Source organism: Carex rostrata, chromosome 3, assembly GCF_964058835.1.
Source record: "Carex rostrata chromosome 3, lpCarRost1.2, whole genome shotgun sequence".
NCBI lineage: Eukaryota > Viridiplantae > Streptophyta > Magnoliopsida > Poales > Cyperaceae > Carex > Carex rostrata.
Genome location: NC_135920.1, coordinates 5,928,194 through 5,941,831, shown reverse-complemented (window position 1 = coordinate 5,941,831; position 13,638 = coordinate 5,928,194). Strand labels below are relative to the sequence as shown.

General features: G+C 32.0%; 1 protein-coding gene across 3 annotated transcripts; it reads left to right on the top strand.

Annotated features, from left to right (window-relative positions):
* On the top strand, positions 1 to 12,557 carry LOC144551121 (protein SPIRAL1-like 1). 3 transcript variants are annotated; one of them, XM_078298943.1, is made up of 3 exons: positions 1 to 25; positions 11,530 to 11,789; positions 12,263 to 12,557. In XM_078298943.1, exons 1-3 carry the CDS (start codon positions 16 to 18, stop codon positions 12,341 to 12,343), a joined length of 351 nt encoding a protein of 116 aa, XP_078155069.1. In that variant the 5' UTR covers positions 1 to 15; the 3' UTR covers positions 12,344 to 12,557. The 3 variants fall into 3 exon arrangements, with proteins under 3 accessions (XP_078155069.1, XP_078155071.1, XP_078155072.1); XM_078298945.1 differs by lacking the exon at positions 1 to 25 and adding an exon at positions 10,650 to 10,851; XM_078298946.1 differs by lacking the exon at positions 1 to 25 and adding an exon at positions 10,655 to 10,736.
* The last annotated feature ends 1,081 nt before the right edge of the window (positions 12,558 to 13,638 follow it).

The window sequence follows — 13,638 nt, the reverse complement described above, 5'->3', positions numbered from 1 at the left end:
TTCATCAGTGGTTTGATGCTCCCCGGTTAGTTCACTTGCTCAAATATATATAGATATTCACAATTTTAGTCAATATCCTAACAGTATTAATTTTTGATGCCTTATACACATCAGCACCTTAATCTTTTCGTTAATTTTACTTGACGTTGATCTAGATCATGAGTGAAAAAAAGTGACAAATTAAAGCGACTAGACAATAAGGGAGGAAAGAGAGTATGCTGCAATGTTGTGGCTTAAGATGCAAGTTCTGAACCTACACATAGGTTGTGTACAGCGAGGTCGGCAATGTCGTGGGTCGCGGTGATTAAGGTCCGATCTGACTCCACCAATGGTTAAAAAAGACCCAAACCCGATCTAAGCCCAATTAAGCACACAATATATTATATCCAATATCATCAAATTATTTGAATTTTTTGTGAATTTCATCAGTTGTTCAAATCCCTTATTATGGAGTTTGGCAGTTTGCCATATTTTACTTATTTTTTCTTTTTTGGGCGAGTAGCATTATTTAGCAAAGTTCAAGATGAGGCACCAAAACACGTTCATTTAATTTAAATATAATTATTATAGTTGTCATATAAAAATTGTACTTTTTGAACTTCATCATGATTGTGTTAGGCACTTACAGAGGAGGCTAAAGTGAGATGTGAAAAAGCCATATTAAAGGTTGTTGATCTGGTACAAGGTTTTTCTTCATTATTAAAAATTAAAGCCATATTAAAAGTTTGGAATTCGTAACCTCTGCATTAACTCCACTCAAAAGGGAATCTTTTGAGTTAATGAATCTTGACCATCTGATCTGTTTTAAGATTCGTGCAGACTAAATCTGCACTAATATTAAAGGGCCCCCTATATCATAAACAGGAACCGGATTGGCTTCGTTTAAAATCAGACGGTTGGGATTGATTAACTCAAAAGATTCTTTTTTAGTTAATCCAGAGGATACGCATTCAAAAGTTTGGTGGCACTTAACATGGTGCTCGGTTTTTTAATGATGATATGGTGCCCTGTTATTCCAAATCCAACCTTTTATTTTTGGGATGCACGAATTTCAATAGAAGTTATTTTTATGCACAAATCTCAAAACAAATGAAAGGTTGAATTTGAAATAACAGGTTCCTACAATTCCTTTGGATCACAATAGATTTATTTCCCTTAATTGATAATCAAATTATTCTCAAACTAGATCAGATTTAATACACAATTTATCCAACTATTAAAAAAAATACATCACTAATTCTAATTTTGCGATTTCAATGAATTTTATCACTAGCTGCCTAATACATTATTTGGTATAGATAGGAAAAAAAAATTCTTGTGATTAATTATTTCACTTTGGTTCGATTACATGAGCAAAACTAGAGTGTGATGTGATCACCAAGGAGGGTTGATGAACATATCTCTAAAAAAATATTGGATTGACTTCGAACTACGAATCCAAACTGTTGAAATCCATATGCTTCGTGAGTGATGCATGTACATGTAAATTTTTAAAAGTTTTGAATTTGTTTAGCATGATCAAGAGTCAAAATAATGAACATTTTATAAGTTATTTTTTCAATTATTTTATGTATTAATTTTTATCATTTGTTTGATCGCTTGATTATGTACTAAATGAATTTAAAACTTTAATTTTTTTTAAATTTATTTGGATTTCAACGGTTTGGATTTGTAATTCAAAGTCAATCCGATAGCCTTTTAAAAATGTGCTCACCAACCCCTCTTAGGGAGCACATCACACCGTTTTCTTAGCTTAATCGACTTTTATGCTATTCCATCCCAAAAATTTTAAATATACCATAATCCAAAAAAAAGATAAACCAAAACAACACGATTTCTGAAAATTTTGAATTTTGACACGGCCGCATTCCCAAGGTGCGGCCACCTTTTTGCGGACGGCATCTAGAGGATGCAGCCACCCCCTTTTTTTATTTAGATTGAACTGCCACACGAGAAGGAGACAAAAAAAAAATGGGTCGCATGCCTAGATGGCCCGCAGAAAAGTTGCTGCATCTAGGTAATGCGGCCGTGTCAAAATTCGAAATTTTTAGAAAATGTGGTTGTTTGGTTTATTGTTTTGTGGTATGATACATTTAAAAATTTCGGATTGCATCCGGACATCCGGTTTGATCAAAAATTAATTTTTAATATGTTGATGTGGCACCATATCATCATTAAAAAACCGAGCACCATGTTGAGTGCCACGAAACTGCGCCGCCGCTTGGAGCGCTTCCTGCTTCTCAGTTCTCACCCTTGCAAATATGCCAAAATGAATGATTTGTTTCGTTCGTGACATTGAAATATCACCGCTATTTATAAAATTTATTTAAATAATTTTTAATTATTTTTTATAAATAATGTAACCATTTGCTATCTAATTTTATCATTATTTATTTCATCTTCTCTCGTGGAAGCTATAGAGAGAAACAATTGTTACCGAGCAGATTTTGATTTTGATTTTTTTCCTTATTAAAGACGAGGATTAAGTTTTTACATTAAAATATTCACTAAAAAATTCTCAACCGGATTTTAAATATGTGACAACCATATTACACAGAAAGTATTTTATTTACCATTAGACATATAATTAGTTTTTCGAATTTTAATTTTTAAACAAGACAATATAAATTGAGTGAGTCTATGGTACTATGCATATCACGGGTTGTTACCGTGCTACGGCTCTATATTTGAGTTTTCAAATTTTAACGGTCGATCCAAACCGTTCATCTTGTTCTCCATATTAATATGTGTTTGGAGACCAAATTTTACATTTTTTGGAAATTTTTTACTATTTTTTTAGATATTTAGAAAATCACTTGATCTGAAAATTCTGGACCATCCAAAAACAGTGATTTTAAATAAATCTAAAAAAATAGTAAAATAATTTCAAAAAATATAAAATTTGGTCTCCAAACACATATTAATATGGAGAACAAGATGAACGGTTCGGATCGGCCGTTAGGATTTGAAAACTCGAATATAGAGCCGTAGCACAGTAACAAATCGTAATATGCATAGTACCATAGACTCACTCATATAAATTTATAGAATAATTATACAAATCCTGTCACTGTTGTCCTCGTTTTTTCCCTGCAGTATTCATTTGAAGGATTAACTTCCTTAACTGCGGATGGTCTCGCACCCTAACTGTCTTAACTAACATTCGAATTAAATTTATCTTTCTCCGCTATTATAACGTCTCTCTCTTTCCCGATTCAAAATTTGAAAACTCATTTATCCGCGCAATTTTCATTTTCAAATCTGGAGTAATGTGTCTAGCGATCCAACGCGACAGAGGCGAACGGAGGTTGATAGAGGCAATTTTTCTGACAATCCAAGGCGACAGAGGTGATCGTTCATCCGATCTTGTTCATTCTCTGACCATCTCTCATTTTTCAGGAGAATTCATACTCAATTCTACCAATTGATCATGTATTATCTCACTTTATTTGCTGCAAATACTTAAACAGCCGCCAGGCATCCATTGGAGACGTAAGGAAAAAAAAAATAGCAAACCGCCCCACTGTGAGATGGTCAGCTAAATAATTTTTTTAGAGATGTTTAGTGCGTATAGAATGAATGTTTACTACAAAAATTGGACATTAAAATAAATGTTTTGATATCTTTTTTACTGTCTTTCAAGTCAGATTTATTACCCAGATGTTTTGTAGCACGCGGGTATTACCTTAACATTTCTCATTTTTAGTACTAAATTGAATATAAAAAATATCAAAATAAATGTTTGCTCTAAAATTAAACATTTTTCATTTTTAGATGAAACATTTAAGATCTCTAAAAAAAGAACTAACTGCTCCAACGTAGGACAGTTAGGGTATTTTTGAAAAAAAATCAGCTCAGAGAGTATATTTATTATTAATTTTAGTTCGAGGGTATTAATAAAAATCAGGGTCCTTCCCCTTTTCTCGTTCTTCCCATACCCTGGGTCCTGCCTCCTGAGTTATTCCTATCTATTTTTTTTTTCCGTGCAGTACACGTAGGGGTGCAAATGAATTGGATATTATCCGACTGTATCCAACTCCATATCCGAAAATTTAATACGGATATCCGATATCTGAATATCCGTACGGATACGGATACAGATATGGTTTTGAATTTTAACTATCCGTATCCGAATAGTAGATATATATTATGAGGAGGAATCAAGTTACAACAATTTTTGAATTACAACAAGTATTATCTCCATTTTCGAAGTCCAAATTATCGATCCAAACCGTTAGATGTGATTTCTAAAATAAAATGTGCTTGGAGACCAAATTTTACATTTTTTGAAATTTTTTTACTATTTATTAAGATGGGTACAAAATTCAATGGTTTGAATTTGACTAGTTTTTGTACCCATCTTAATAAATAGTAAAAAAATTCCAAAAAATGTAAAATTTGGTCTCGAATCACATTTTATTGTAGAGATCACATCTAACGGTTTGGATCGACGATTTGGACTTCGAAAATGGAGATAATGCTTGTTGTAACTTGTTATAACTCAAAAATTGTTGTAACTTGATCCCTCCTCGTATATTATATAGTTTAATATATATTCTGAAAAAAAATATGTTATTCTATAATAAGCAAATATCCATATCCGTATCCGGTTAATATCCGATCCGTATCCGTATCCGTATTCGTCTAATATCCGATCCGTATTCAGAAAATAAAAATGGATACGGATATGGTTTTACCACTATCCGATCCGTATCCAATCCGTTGGCACCTCTAAGTACACGCTGGAGCCTGGAGCCTGGAGCCTAAATGCCTAATTGTCTGTATGGTGTACCCATAAAAAATTTAAAATTTCTATTTAATTTCCCCGTAATTTTTTTTTAAAAAGAAATCTATTTTCTCATGATAATTAGAAAAATATTTCTTTTATCCAATTTAATTCTTCATAAAAGCAAAATCCTTTATGCGAGAAGGGAATTAATACAGTAATTATGTCACGCAAGTTGCGTGATCATCGTTCTTTGAAAATTATAATTTTAATCATTTCACGTTTTTTTTGTGATATTTTGTATCTCAAAATATTATTGACTTTTTTTACAAGCAAAATAAGCCTTTTATTTCATATATTGTGTAAATTTTTCTGGGACCTTGAAAATATGAGCCCGTCTAAATACGTGTAATACTCTTAGCTTATAAGGTGAGATGTTTATTTTTTTATTTATTTAACGTACATTGTTTTTGCTGCCAAATTCAGATTATATTGAATTTTTGTTTTTCAAATGTTTTGTTTGGTTATTATTGCAAGTCAAATGATCAGTTAAAAATCAAATGTTTTCGGTCCAAACTGATATATTTTTTTTAATACCAACCAACAAAATATATATGAAGGAATTAGAATAATTGTGAAGTATGTGATATGCACGATCACACTAGCTAGCTTATTTGTTTTGCATTCACTATTAATTGACAGTCTGATCAGATGGTTTGATAGAATTGTAACAAACAATTTTTTATTGTATACAAGTCCTTCCATTTTTCCGATATTAAATATTCTTAAATTTATCGTTTGATACTGATGAAAAGACCCCACAATGCATCACCAAAATATTTTCTGTATATATACTTGGAGAATGTTCAACGATGAAATCTAGCTCCCAGTTTTAAAAAATTTAGTATGCATCAAAACCAAGTCAATATAAATAACTAGTTACTAGCTAGCAAAACTAATTTAGTATAATTATAAATATTACAGAATAAAACGAAAACATCAATACTTTAGACTAAATTTTGAGAAAAAAAAAAGAGTGACTTTAATGACAGATTGTCTAATTTGCTTAGTTCATAATAATCATATATGCAACAACTACTAAGTACTAAGCAACGAAATAAAGGCACAAGTTGCCAAATACAAAAAGTATGTTGCAATATGACTTCACATAAATATAAATAACAACTACAATTATAAAAATATAAAAATAAATTGATATTCAATTACTAAGTCATGCATTAATTAGTTTATTTTATTTAGTGATATAGTCATTTCTAATCTCATTTAGTATTACTATTTGATATCATGTTCATATGTTTTTTTTAGACTATGCTGTTAGATGTTTTTTGCGGTTAGATGTTGATGGACTGTATGCTCGTTTTTTTTCTAGACCTGTTGTATGAACTCTTTCGTTTCATAATGAAACTGGTGGTAATACCACTTTTAACTTCATAATGAACAATAATTCACCCATCAATTAATTCAATGATGTTAATTCAAAGATGACCTGCAAAATTAATTATATGCATGCTTGTAATTTAGAAAACAAAACATTTTGAAGCACTATCAATTAATACTACAAATATAGTTTAGTTAATAATCGATTTATAAAATTAGAAACTTATCCTAAACCAGTGGTGCTTTTCTAAATCGACCTAAAATTTCTCGGAGTTTTCAAGTTATCTCAACTTATATAATAAATCAGGAAATTTGGTATCTATTATTGCATCAACATACTTTAATCCTACAGAAAGCTACAATGCAAAATTGAAAATAAATTTAAGATTAGTTTAATCCAAAAAAATTAATAAGTAAATATGTAAATATATGTTACGTACGATCAAATTAAGAATCAGACCTATTTTATATTATTAAAAGTGTTGTAATGCACATAAACTCCTGAAACAAATTTAAGAAAATTGACTATAGAAAATGTTGTAAATATATGTCGCTTTGAGATTAATTTTTATTCAGCTTTGTTTTTAAAATTGCTTATTAACTTAAATACTGATTTGTCATAACTATATTTGAAATTGTCCTCTAGTTAATGAAAATGGAGTTATGTTGAAATTGTTATTATTTTAGTTTTCTCCAAAATCTAATTAAGGATAAGCAAGTTTAAAATTATTTATTATGCCAAATCTATTGCAGTGTCAAACTTAATATAAATTGTAAATAACAAGGCGCTCAAAATGAGTATTTAAGAAGTTACAATATAATCAGTTCATGCATAATTTGTGCTTGCCCACACAAGTTATTCTACAGCGTTAAAAGTATTTACATTCTTGCAAAAAGTGTGACTAAGAAGTTAAAAATTAGAATAATTATTATCATCTCCACACCTCTATCCTCCATATATCCCTGCCATTCCATTAAAAAAAAATTGTACTAAAATCTTCACTAATTATATAGTTCTACTTTTCCAATTAACCTTCATAAGTATAAATACTAAAATATAAGAAATTAATCCTTGCAAAATAAAATATTAATATTTGCATGCGTAACTTGATATGACTACGTCTTTTCTAGTCCTCAATGGTCTCTGTGTTAACCTTTATCAAATGAAGTAGTGGGGACCCCGCATCAACCTTCCCCAATCGTCCATGTTAATCTTTCTCTAACAAAAATAGTTGACCACATACGTATAACTAGTGCATAGGTATAAATACTTATATTACTTGATATTAATACTTTCATATGTTAGTCAGTGTCATATATAAAAAGTACTTGCAAATATTTGTATAAATACTTGCACGATGAGATATAAATGCTTGTGTGACGACGAGTCCGAAAGTATGTCATCATGAATCTCATTTGCAAGATAAAATTGCATAGAAGACATTCATAGTTTTAGATTCGCAAAATTCCTCATAGATTATCAGAAATGTGGACGAAATTGAATGAAGAAAAAAAATGCATATCTAAAAACGTGTATGGTCCCCCGTGTAGTTTGAGATTTGGTTGGAGAGATAATTATTTATATAAAAATTATTCACCTTATAAGTATAAATGTTTTCGTTCTTATGTATTATGGAGATTAATACTTTAGAAGAAAAAAAATCAGTGTTGGAGCTTTTGTGATTCCCATAACAGTTATAGAAGTTAAGTGCAAAGATAAATGAGAAGATAGAGATGCAGAAACAATTATCATGATCCAAATTTATAGCATTGATAAAAATTCTAGAATGACTACAACACACAATTCAAATCTAAGTGCCTTTAAAATATTTATACATGTTTTTATAGAGCACCACAAAGCGTCTTCCTTCACTGTTTTATGTAGCGTACGTGTTAGCAAATAAATAAATGAAATAAAAAGAGACCAAAGAAATATCTTCATTTAGTTTTATATGAAAATTTATGCTATCTTCTAAATTTCACTAAACATAGTGCCATTATTGATATGATAAAACTCATTTGACAATAGTGCTATATTGAATAGTAAAAGCAGAATACTGTTATTCGGATATACCGTTATTCAATTTGATAGAATTAGTTGGAAACATGGAATAGTGAAATAGTGTCATCCTTTAATCCGCATTCAACGAGCGTTTTTAGCTTAAATAACGTTATATTATGCTATTTGGTTCGGCTCTATTTCAACGGTTGTCGAATGAGTTTAGTACTAATTTATTATAAATTAAAAATAGTAGTAATATTTTATTACAAATTAAAAAATTATAAGATTCTTACTTAAATCCATTTATATCTCTTTTTAAGATTTTTAGTAATATTAAAATTAGGAAATGGAGCGAATCTGTTGCATGTGTGTTTTATGACCAAATCAAGACAGTTGATGACTATTTTGTACAATTGACTTATAATTAATTATTTGTGGACTAATTTAATATATTAAATTTTAGGGGCATTGTATGCATATATAAATTTGTGCAAATTTTATGCTGTGCCGCGTGTTGATATGGAATTTGAGAAATAGATTGATTTTTCAAGGGATACAAAACCATTCTAACCAAACTACATGTACTAATATCATATATCTAATAAGCTATTTGATTATATCCGTTCAATCAAATGCGTATCCTCTGCGTTAACTCAAAAGAGAATATTTTGAGTTAATTAATCTCAACCGTCTGATTTTAAATGGAGTCAATCCGTCTTTTGATTATAAAATAGAGTGTCTTTCAAAATTAGTGCAAATCTAGTCTGCACGAATCTTAAAATAATTGAACGATTGAGATTGATTAACTCAAAAGATTCCTTAATGCAGAGGATACGAATTCCGTTCTATACCGGTTCGCTGTGTCAGTTTTGGGGTTTGTAAAAATTATGTACATTTTGAGTCTTATGGTTATGGGCTTATGATTTATCTCTCCTTCTTATTAAGGAGCTTAATGTCTAGATCCTGCAAGAATTTTGATTTATTGTTTTTTTTCGGAAGGATGCTCAGCCGTTGAATTTTCAGATCGCACATAGACAAAATTTTCAAATTATGCGCTTCAACACTTAAGCATGCACTGGTCGCGCCGCATATGATCCCAGAGCCCGTAGACCTCACGCCGCACCCGTGGACCGCGCATCTGAAGCACGCATGGCACCTACGGACCGAGCCTGTGCACCGCGCACCATTTTTTTTTGCTGAAGGCGGGATTCGAACCCAGTTGGGTTCTGTTAGTGCCAAAATTCTTAACACTACACTAGAGTTCACATGTGTTATCTTGTAGATAAATATAGTATTTAACTACTTTTCTCTACAAATTTGATTTAAATTATAATTATATAAATATCATATATAAAATAATAAAAATATATATATGTTAATAGCCGTATCGTATCCTTCATTTTTGAAAATTGTCGTATCACCGTATCCGTATCGTATCAGTATTATTATTGCTTTGAGATTTGTGCAGCACGTATTTGAACGATTGATTTTCAAAAAGGTCACGCCAATAATGAAATAATGAAACGCTTGATCTTCTTCATTTTTTAATATTTTATAATAAAATAATATGTTTTCGTTGCAACGCACGGGTACGATGCTAGTAAATTATAATCGAAGCCGGTGAATTATTGTTCATTTTTTATAATGGGAAATTTCTTTTATACCCTTCAGAAATTTTCAAATTATGTATTTGTCCCTCTATAATTCTTAATATCATATATTCATATTTATCATTCTAAATTTCAAAAACTCACAAATTTACTCAATTTATTGTATTTTCTATTAAAATTTTATTTAAAAATTACGAAGTAATATTACCCCTGATTAAAAAAATTATAACACGCAAACAATAAAAAAAATGCGCGGTCTTCTAATTAGTCAATTTCTAAGAATATTTGGATCATTTTTTTATTTGTGACGTATCTATAGTGATATTCAAGCATATGATTGTGTGTGCGTCACAACTCACAAGTAAGAAAATAAACCATTTGCCCTCACAACAGATCGATTAGAATTTTCTAATTTCAGCTATAATTAGTGTTAGAAGAAAAATATTCATATTTTAGTGGGTATAGAAGCAAAACTTCTCTCAGTCTCTCACTGACCGAATCCGTATCCTCTATAGTATTATAGAGGATCACCTTCACTTTACGGTTTGAGATTAAATCTCAACCGGTTTGAGATTCGGATCGCAATAGGGGGCAGTATTTTTTAGCTTTGAGATTTGTGCCAAGTTAAAAGAACGGTCCGGATCCACCAATTAGGGAATCATTGTAAAAGATTCCCTTGTGCGGTACCCTACTGGATCTGAATTCTCGCTGACCTGAGTCCGCATCGTCTGCATTAACTCAAAAAAGCATCTTTTGACTTAATGCTTCTCGGCCGTCTAATTATAAATGGAGTCCATCCGTCCCACACCCATAATGTAAGAGTCTTTGTGCGGATCAAATCTACACGAATCTAAAGCTGTTCGAATAGTCCAGATTTAATGCAGAGGATATGAATTCCACTGACCTCAGTCAGTCACTCTGACTCTCTTCAATTATTGTCGAATAACGGTAGGTGCTTTTTCTCCTTGATCTCACCAAATCTCGTCGGATCCGAAACGAGGTGAGAATTCCCATCTCTAACCTAGATCTCACCAGCATCTCTTTTGCTGATCTCTCTCTTTCCCAGCGTTAGTTACATCGGTAACAAGTCTTATAGATCTAGAGAAGGTTCAAAGGTAATTTTTATTCTTAAATTGCTCATAAGAGGTTTTCTGTATAATCCGAAAATGTAGGTTTATTCTGATGTGTTTTAGAAGGTTTCTGTGTGATTTGTCATTACTCTGTAGAAATGTAAAGGAATTTTTATTCTTGCACTTTTCCAACCGTGGCTACTCGCCTCGGTCTCTTCTAATCTGATTTGTCATAAAAAATAAAAATAAAAAAACAGGAGGAGAGAGAATAATTAAAATTTTGGTAACATTTAACTCTTTAAAATAAGTTTCGGACCCATCTATTTAACCTTGATACCCCAGTTAGATGCTATTTAAGGAGTAATATTTGGTGCAGAATACATGAGAAATATCCCATATACCTCTAAAACCTATGATAAATACTTCCATTCATTTACCCAGTAATTGTCCGTCTCCTCTTTTTGTTTGTGAGAAAGGAGGAACTTTTTTTTTGTACAAATTGTGGAGGAGAGGCAAATTGGTTGCACATTTTCTAGGGATAAATAAAAAACTTTTTTACTTTATAGGATATATGTGGAGTATTTTTTTTCTTTTCTTTTCTTTTCTTTTCTTTATTAGTAGATTTATGATTTATCAATTCATGAGCCGAAAGATTGAAATGCCAATCTATATTCTTCCATTTATTATGTTAAAAACCAAATGTTCCTCTTTGTAACACGACAGGTGTAGCTTCATTTGGAATGGATCAGAAGACAGGTCGTGGGGTCAGTGCTGGGGGAGGCCAGAGCTCCTTGGGCTACCTTTTTGGGGGTGGTGAGGCCCCAAAGCCGACCAATGAGAGCAAACCATCTGTCGATAAATCAGCTTCTACCCCCCAGTCTCCGGCTGTAGATGTCTCCAAGCAGATACCAGCTGGTATTCAAGGCTCTCAGACCAACAACTACCACCGTGCTGAGGGTCAAAATACTGGCAATTTTCTCACGGTACTTATAATACATCTCTCTAGCTGTCACCTGTTTTCAGAGGTCATACTGTTTTTTTTTAGGTTTTGTACTGTTATGTGCTAAACCAGTTCCGGGTGATCCTGAACACATAATATTTTTGTTCTGTTATAAGCACAACTGGTACCAAATTTCGTGGTTCACAGACTTACCTATAGTGGACATTTTGTTTCCATGGTACCAACCTGTGGTTCTGTCTGGCGCTGGGCTGTTACAACTCTCGCCCAGTACATCTGATCGATACCTAACCTTTTATTTATATTAGTGATTGTACAAATCCGGGTTGCATACAACTAATTTTTGGGCCTACTTACTGGGTAACGCGCTGCTAGTGTGTTGGTAACCTGGTGGCTTAACTAGCATACGATTGAAATGTGACACAGCAACTCTTGCTCATAATGAGATGAATATCATTTTGCTGAGAAATATGTTGATGTTTTTTCCATTTTTTATAGGACCGACCTTCAACTAAGGTACATGCAGCACCAGGTGGTGGTTCCTCTCTTGGTTATCTCTTTGGTGGCGGTGGCAATTGATGCTTTGCTTTTAGAGAGGAAAATGCTTCTGCTTATCCTACCTTGCTTTTCTTGCCTAAGTTCGTATTTTTTAACGTACTTCTGCTTATATTTGGAGGTTTTTAACTCTTGTTGGACCAAGTGGTCTTGTAGTTGCATTTGTCACATTAACCCCTCTACCATATATGTGCCTGATTGTGTTGTGGTAATTTGGTGATGATGTTAATTCTCTTAATTGATAAGCAGGTATCTGCTCTTGACGTATTTGATATTAATTTTTCTCTTAGGGGCTTTAGGGCTTGGAGTTTAGATGACATTTTAATTGATATTTTTTCTTTTATTTTCTTTTCTTTTCTTCAGTTGCTGTTTGGGAGGGGGGCCTGGGGGCCAATGCTTAGTCTTGACTAAACATCTCCACTGATAATGCTTCAACTCCCTGATGAGTTTGGCACTGTAGAAATTGGCCTCAAATATAACCGGAGTTGAATAGATCCTTTGTGGTATGTATTGTTTTTTAGTATACTATTGGCAATTCATAAATAGTCTCGGGTGGTTGTTTTGTCCTTGATAACCATGGGAGAAACAGATGCCTTCCAGTTTTGATCGATTTTTATTGGAGCAGGTTATACGTAATAACATAAAGCCATTGCATTTGATTATGAGAATTCAGTTTTTAGGATTATAATAGATAGTGATACCGATATGTTTCTTATGAAATTCACTGAATACTTTGGTTTTCCAGCTTTGGATCTGAAGTTGAGGCAATTATCAAAGCCCAAGTTCAGCTACAAGTGCGTGATTTTGATTTTTACCTTTATTTTTGCACAATACATTTATAGAGGATCTGAATATGTATTAGTTACTAACTATACAACATAAGCTTAACTATACAATTCACGAATGGCCTTTTTGGATAGGACTAGCTAATTTGGGATGGTTTTTAATTTGTATTAATTATTTATTTTACTGTTAGGATTGTAAACTGGTTTTTTGAAACGAAACAGAAGCGTGTGAACAATTTTCACTTTTTTTCAAAAAGAAAAAAATAGCTAGATAATATGAACAATACTAGAATAATACTATAATGATAGTAAAATGTAGCAGTTGTATCGCAATCACAGTGACAAGCCATGAATAACTATGATAGCACATTCTTGTAGAGGAACTCTGCAAAGATGGGAAAAGAAAACAAAATAAGAGAATAACAGAAACTTGATCTATTCCATCTCAGGCTAAATGTTTTTGTTCAGTTATGACTATTGAGCATGATCTTTGTTGCACTAATAATGCAAGCTACAAGACATTGATCAAACTGA